This window comes from Ruditapes philippinarum, unplaced genomic scaffold (genome assembly GCF_026571515.1).
Source record: "Ruditapes philippinarum isolate M1 unplaced genomic scaffold, ASM2657151v2 ctg2045_1_1_1_1, whole genome shotgun sequence".
Lineage (NCBI taxonomy): Eukaryota > Metazoa > Mollusca > Bivalvia > Venerida > Veneridae > Ruditapes > Ruditapes philippinarum.
In genome coordinates this window covers 20,761-28,707 of record NW_026865021.1, presented here as the reverse complement: position 1 = coordinate 28,707, position 7,947 = coordinate 20,761, and the positions used below count along the sequence as shown (strand labels likewise).

The following is a 7,947-nucleotide window of genomic DNA, read 5'->3' as shown; positions in this document are numbered from 1 at the left end:
ATTTTGTATTGAAGTCAAAATACTACATTGTTTACATTTTGCTACTTTTATGACGCATTATTTCACATTTATCGCGAATTTCTTTAGATTACAAGCATCTAACTTCCTCAGAAATCATTATTTGAATATTAATAAATTCATACTTGCTCTATCTAAAGAAGTAAAAATTTATTCATTTCTGAAATCTCGTGGTACGGGATACTTCGACATTGCGAGATCTCGTGTTACAATATCGTGCCTCGCTTCGTGTCTCATCGGAATGTCGCGTCTCGCACGATTCTGAGTGGTCCGATATTCCATAATTATGGCATTACCCGGATTATTTTAGGAACTCATACATGTTGTAAGTGCTTTTTCAATGGCGGATCTGAAAGCCGCAATTCTTGGAAAATGACGATTTTTACATACATATATTTCTGATGAAAACAAAATACGTGTGTAATGGTCTTCTTATTTTCTTCCATAGATCATTTAAGGGCCTCCGTGGCCGATTGATTAAAAAAAAAACATTTGTCCCTAACCGCTGTAGGTTCGATATATACACAGGGCATCGAACTATTCATCGAACTTTGCGGGGATCCTGGTCAGTGTCCAAATGCGGAATACATATCCGCGTGCGCACGTCATACATGTAGCTATCGTAATAGTATCGCGTGGTCACGTAAAAGCTATCGTGTGCGCACGTTATAAATAAGAAAATTGTATGTCCCCTTTATGCCACCGTAGATACTACCTTGTTTTTGCTAAGAATATTGCTAGTGCCATAAATCATTTATAAAACTTTAAGCATTAAAAATAAACGTATCACAATTGATAACGATAACAATAGACTTGCTGTATATTTGTTTAGGTTCTGGATGCTGCACTTGTAGAAATTTTCATTGTGACATGCAGAACAGGGATATTCTTTAATTTAATATATGACTCCCATGCAGAGGCAGGAAGTTTTTGACTGACCGGAAGTGACCTAAAAATACAGAAAACACAGAACAATTGCTGGTTGCCGGTAAACGGACGGGCATAATTATTACATTTTAAGAATTTCATGGAAAAATGTGAGACAAATGTGCTTCGAGTGTCCTTTCTATTGTGTGTCGAACACATCTGTCTCATTTCCAATTTGTCGCAAATATGAATGTTTACGAACACATCGGTCACACTTCGTGAGACAAATGTGCTCCGAGACAAATGTGCTCCTACAAAGCTCCGTCACACATATATGCGTTACCATAAAACATCAGTCCAAGTTGAAAGTTTTATAACAGGTGAGGGTTGGCAAAAACCAAGACAGTATGACATTCACGAACTATCCAGACAAGGAGTTGCAAAAGAAAATGTTCATATGATTACTGTTCATATTTTTTCCCTTTTTTGCTCAAGTAAGTATATAAAACCTCAAAGTGACCAAGTACATACTTTTTTTTGCAACCGGGTATATAATTTAGTTCACACTGTATGAAGTTTGTTTTATATCAGTTTAAATACGAATACAAAACTTTATATTGTATTAACATCTTTTCGTGTTTAAGTTTGCATTAACCTATTTTTTCATGTCAATTGATATTCATATTTGTGAAAAAATGTTTTACCAATTTCTCTGCAATTTATTTGATTTTTACCCGGCTGCTAACTTTCAACATAATTATCGATCTCTTCATATTGTCAAAATCAGATAATATGACCAAGTCACAACGGTTCCATTGATATCAGGAATATAATTATAATCAGAACTATATAATTTTATTAATTCTAGCGAAATCACGACCCTTTGTTTTTTTTTCCGTTTTTAATAAACAAGAGAAATACAATTCTGTGTGAAACTCTTTCAACATTTTTTTCTGGGATTTTGACCAAGTTGTCATAGAACTATGATGACGCATATCATTCGGCTTTTGTGATTTAACCTCTTTTTGGCAATGATGGGTCATAATTCTGTCAAAAATGATCATACCATAAAATCCGACAATATATACTAGAGCACTTTGTGACAAAACTTCTTTAAAAGTATATTTGTGAAAATAAAAGAAAGGGCTTATTATTTTGTCATGTTTGTCATAAATTAACAATTCACAAAACCTGAAAATGCGTCAGGGCACTCATGATCAAAAGACTTATATGATAGATTTGTAAAAAATCCTTGAGAACAGTCTGCGTTGCGCACAGACGAATATTTCTCTATATATTATATATGTAAAAATACAAAAAAAATTTTTTTGAATGTCTCAAAACAGTTAACAACTAATTGAAAATATATAAATAAGAAGAAACTTGTTTCTGTGGTTAAATGTGGACACTCAAAAACAAAAACCATTTCAAATACCAATAAAATCCATAAGCAGCTACAGCAGCAATACTTTCACCCCATGTTCTTGATTTATAAATTCTATTTTTGGATCCCCCCCCCCACATTTATGGTAAAATCCCGTGCGTATTTGCGCACCGGCAGCTATGTGTATAGTCCTGTCAACTAGTGTCAGCTAATGTACAAAGAAGTGATCTGGAACCGCATGACATTGTCTATCTAAGTATCTTGTTAGTTTAAAGCTTGTATATCATTTCCAAAGTTCGCTATTCTTAAGACACACGGAAGTTTTAAACAGAAGCTTTAATGAATTTTTCTTTCTCTTGTGAACGAAAAGTTTGTATGAATTTTTTAAATGATCCCTATCCTGTATAATATTACAACATTTGTGACATTTTCATCAGGTATTGTGACAAACATAATGTGCATGCACTTTAAAAATATGTTTCATTTATATTTATAAAGATCGTCATGAAGAATGATATTGTTAAAATACGATTGTATCTACAAAATGTTTTCGCTCAAAAATGCGAAATTTAAGAGGACATCAAAATAAGTGGCTTGAGAGATCAATGTTTACTATACAGTGAAATAACCGTCATTAAAATATGTTTACTTAAGAGGAGTCGAATGCTAAATATTACCTGTAGATTATGACATTATTCAGTTCTTTATGACGCCTTTACATACTCTTCATATAGAGTGTAAAATCATGATATAAATAACAAATATTACTGAATCATTGATGAAAGTCACCAAACAGAGTCTTTTAATATTTTAGTAAAATATCTTGAAGAATATTTGAGAGGAAAACAATAATGTAAACAAAATAGATGTAAATAAATTATTGTCGACAGTTTATTGTGTTTTATCATTATTTATCATTTTTGTTTGCTAAAACAATTACAGTTTGTACTTTTAAAGAGAAAATTGTTGATTTTTATATTTCATAAGCAGCTCATACCCTCCTACAACGATAAGGTATGTTGTATTTTATTTAATTACTGATATGTATGATAACATACAGGTTTGAAAACACATTTGTAGATTTAAGGCATCATTTCTATAAATAAAGTGTATTTCTATTATTATAAAAGTCAAACTTTTCAAAATGTCAAGACGTGTATTCAGACAACACACTTTTTATTAATTGTAATAGCAATAAATGCACAAATAAAAAAGTTCGTGGTTATATCGTTAGAATGACATTACAGAAATACAGATAACAAATCATGGCACCAGAAATGTAACGAATTTGTTGGTTCATACACACATTTTTATGGAGAAATATGTTTTTTTCATATTATAGTTCATCTTTACTTATACATTAATTTAACAAATTACCAAACATGGCAAACTTTTTATGATTTAAAGAAATACCTTAAAAATTAAAGAGTAAAGTAATTGTCGAATTTTCTACTGATAATGTCCTTTCAATTTATATTGTTAATGCATATAGTCTACATCTGGCCGAATGATCCTTTTCTTAAGTCTTTCGACAAACATTACCTTCAACACATTTGTTTTATTCTGGTCTAGGTATAATAAAACTATAGCGAAGTGACTAAATGTTTGAATAATAATAATAATAATAATAATAATACTAGTAATAATAATAAAAATAATAATGATAATAATAATAATAATAATAATAATAAGAAGAAGAAGAAGAAGAAGAAGAAGAAGAAGGAGAGTCATCTAAAAGGGAACAACAGGGGAAATAGTGAAGACAAACAAAAACTACATAAAATTCATCATACATATGAACATTTGGACAAACAGTAAGATAGCTACATGTACTGAAGCGAGTTTTGATAAAGAATGTGCTTGTGAAGTCTGCCGAGAGTCAGAGCAATTCTGATCGCCGCATGTGTTACAATTCTCTAACAACGGAACAAGAGTTGTCCAGAATTCTATCCTTGATCCAGAAAAGTGGTTTTTCACGGACTCTGCCGTCATATTTAACGAAAACTCCAAATAGGACTGCGAATTGACATCATACTGTGGCCAAGAGGGCACTTCTTGGACGTCATCCTTCGTCGGTAAGTTTGGATTACTGAAAGAAAAAGAAAAACAATCTGAATTATTTATTACTGAATGGCATAACTTTCATGTAAAAATAAAAATCTTTGAAAGATGTTAACAGATTGATCAACAACTATGAATTAATTGCAAAACTTAATTATATTTTTGCAATGGTTAAATTTTGTTTTTGCACACTAGTAGTACATATTTATTATATATAAATATCGGATGCACGTTGTTACAAGCTACTTAAATTTAATACTTATTATCAGCTATCTAATCAAAACAAACAACAAAGTCAGTTACATTACCCTGTTTTTGCAAAGTTGGTCCACAATTTCATGACGACACTAGAAAGTTTCATTTCAGCCGGGGGAAGTGTTATTGGCGAACCCGGAGGCAAACCTGCCGCAACTTTCATGGCATCTGGAAGTCCGAATACATAAGGTAACTCCATGGCATGGTTTGAACCTTTCAACCAAAGATTTGTGAAGTCCAATGACGGTTTATGATCAAAGACATAAAAATATGACGTTTTGTTAGTTTTCCTCACCGATCGGTGTTTCTTCAGTACTTTTATAGCAGGTACAAAGAAATAGACGTCCGACAAAAAGTCGACGATTTTGTCTCTTATTAACGTAGCATCATCAGGTTTAGACCAGTCGATGTATTGCTGTATGACGGCTTGTTTCAAAACTGGTGGTTCTGTAGAACCATATACTTCGGACAGCAATGACGGGACAATCTTACTTTCAAAAGCACTTCGTGGTACCCCGTTTGGTAAGTCTATACCAAACTTTTTATATTGTTCCGCTCTCCTATTTATATCTAATGCACCATCTTTACTCTGTACTCCAGATAGAAAGTCAACCTCGGAAAAGAAATCCAAGTCTACAGGTATGCCATTACCTTGTTTAGAAAATTTTGCAACAGGGTCTTCCATGACGAAATCGTTGTCTACTACTGGAGTGAAACGGGTTGTTACCAGATCTGCAGCTTCCTTTGATTGAAGGCAAACAAGAATGTCATCGTATTTGTCTCTGTCACATTTGATTTCTGAAATAAATTGTTTAAACTTTTCAGCCGGATTATATTGCCGTGCCCATTGAGCCGCTACTGAGCCACTCTGCGTTATAATCCGCCGGAACAGTCCTTTGTTTGTAGGATTCATAACTTGATACAAAACACTGGCCGCACCTGCTGAATTACCAAATAAAGTGACTTTCTCTGGGTCCCCACCAAAGTCTGCAATGTTTTTGTGAACCCATTGGAGTGCGAGTCTTTGATCCCACAGGCCCAAATTACCAGAGGATTTTGTGCCGTTACTTAAAAATCCAAAAGTATTCAGACGATAGTTTATTGTCACAACAACAACGTTGTTAAATGCACTCAGTTTGTCACCCGAAAATATTTCCGAACCGCTGTACGTAAATCCACCGCCATGTATAAATATCATCACTGCATACTTCGTATCAGACGACACTGTATTACCGGGAATGAAAACATTCAAATGCAAACAATCTTCGCTCATTTGAAAGTATTTGATAGACGGATTCAAAACTGCACTCTGCATGCAGTGTGGCCTGAAGAACGTGGCATTATATGGCGATGCTAATGTGCCGTAAGCTTCAGGTCTGAGAAATCGTCTTTCACCGATTGGTGGCTTTGCAAATGGAATACCAAGAAATTGAGATACATTTTTAGTGTCACCGTTTAATTCCACATTTTCAATTATGCCGTTTAAACTTCCGATTTTAGTTGTTAGACTTATTTCTGAACTTTTCACATCTGTTATGTGTAGCACAGCTATAGAAAGCAAGGGCAGCAATGTGGGAATCCCCATCTTATTCTTCTGTATCATATATATCTACATTCATACCAGCTTATTCTAAAATGTAACAATAAAAATGCAAGTTCAAGCAATGAAAAACTTCTATAATAAAAAATGCATTCTAAAGTTGACTCTTGGTCATTTATTTTTGGTTAAGAATTATTTATTCTGTACTACAGATGAAAACAGTTGGGTTAGTATATTACAGATAAACTGTCAAAGATAACAATGGTAGTCATTATAATAACATTATATTTATGTTAAATATAATGACACATATACAATTTTTATAGTTATCTGTACTAGCATATGACTTTCATACGTGTACAAACCTTCCCACAAGGTTTAAAAATAATAATATATACAACGAATGTTTTAGTTCACTGAATACTTATCTGCTCTAGGTATAAAAAATTATGAATAAGCGAAATTCTTGTTAGATAAATAAAATATATAAAAAAACACACATTCCTGTTTAGTCTCGCACAAAGAAATAAAACCATATCATATGTTTCAATAAACTTTTAAGAAGTGTTTCTTGTCACGGAAAAAGTGGTGAAATACTAGTAGCGGAAAGCTTATGAATTATTTAATGGGAATAGAAAATAATAGTAATTGATAGTTTTACGTTTACCTGTAGATATAGATATAGAAGATTTAACAATTTTACATTTTACTGTAACACTTATATGCAATATATATATAAGTGTGCATAAAGTTCAAAAGTTTTTACCTTTACAGTCTTATCCATTTATCGAAGTTGGTAAATGTGTTTCAAACCCGTAAAACTCGTCTCGTGCTTTGCTATTATAAATAAACAAAACTTGTTTATACATTTATACAGTCGTCTGATTTTGTCCACTGTTTTTAATTTAAATTGTTTAAAAATATCATTTAAATACTTTTCTTTCACGGGAAAAACCAAAATTTGGGATTTAATTTAAAATTTTTAAAACACCGAAAAAAAATTTTTCTACCCGAACCCGGAATGGCGACCTAACCATTAAGAAAATTTGAAGAAAAAAATTAAATTTTTGTTTTTTTCTTTTCAAAAAAAGGAAAAATTGTTTTATTAAAAATGGGGTTAATTTTTAAATTGGGGGGAAAAAAGGCGGAAGGAATTTTTTTTAAAGGGCCAATTAATTTTTAAAGGTGTTTTCGTTAAAAACTGGCCTAGGTTTTTCCGATTTTTCTTTTTTTATATTATCTGTAAATGAACATTATCCCTAAATGATCTTAAAATTTTTTAATCTTACCCTTTGAAAAAATTCAATCAATTTTTTTTTAAAAAAAAAATTTAATATTAAAAAAATTTTTTGGGAAAATTTTTTAAATTTCCCAGGTTTTTTTTCAATAAGGGGGAAAATTCCTTGTTTCTGCTAAGAGGTTTTTTTAAAAATACGGTTACTGCATTCTGTTACTTATTTTGTAGTCGAGATCACGTTCTAGTCTTTTTTGCCCACCCACCCTAGCCCATTTGGTTTAGCAATAAGTTTTTATTGCATTTAGTTATTTTAGCACTGCGTTTTGGTAAATATTTATAATGATTAGTAATTCTTTGTGGATTGATTAATATATCATTCTATAGTTTATTAGTGTTGACCAAATTTGCAGTTATCTAGTGATAATTCGTGATCATTTATTAACCTAATTAAATATTATTATTGATATTTCTGTCTTGGTTTTTCTCTTTTAAATTTTAAATGAACAATAATTTGAACCAGCACAGACTGTTTGTCGAGTAAATTATTATATCTTACTACCTAAGGCTATTATCCAGGTTGCTATA

The 7,947-nt window shown here is 31.8% G+C and overlaps 1 protein-coding gene across 2 annotated transcripts; it reads right to left on the bottom strand.

The window, feature by feature from the left end:
- Positions 1–3,146: 3,146 nt before the first annotated feature.
- LOC132727574 (neuroligin-2-like) lies at positions 3,147–7,031 on the bottom strand. Of its 2 annotated transcripts, none has more exons than XM_060713119.1 (3): positions 6,892–7,031; positions 4,639–6,215; positions 3,147–4,358 (listed from the first exon to the last, which is right to left on the bottom strand). In XM_060713119.1, exons 2-3 carry the CDS (start codon positions 6,186–6,188, stop codon positions 4,043–4,045), a joined length of 1,866 nt encoding a protein of 621 aa, XP_060569102.1. In that variant the 5' UTR covers positions 6,189–6,215; positions 6,892–7,031; the 3' UTR covers positions 3,147–4,042. The 2 variants fall into 2 exon arrangements, with proteins under 2 accessions (XP_060569102.1, XP_060569103.1); XM_060713120.1 differs by having other exon boundaries at positions 6,898–7,031.
- Between the last annotated feature and the right edge of the window lie 916 nt (positions 7,032–7,947).

What these genes read in the sequence shown, in the direction of transcription:
- LOC132727574 (XM_060713119.1), bottom strand. Translation starts at nt 6,188, where the DNA reads ATGATACAGAAGAATAAGATGGGGATTCCCACATTGCTGCCCTTGCTT. An exon ending in ACCAACTTTGCAAAAACAGG is followed by an intron (nt 4,359 to 4,638) that starts GTAATGTAACTG and finishes TTTTTCTTTCAG; the next exon opens with TAATCCAAACTTACCGACGA.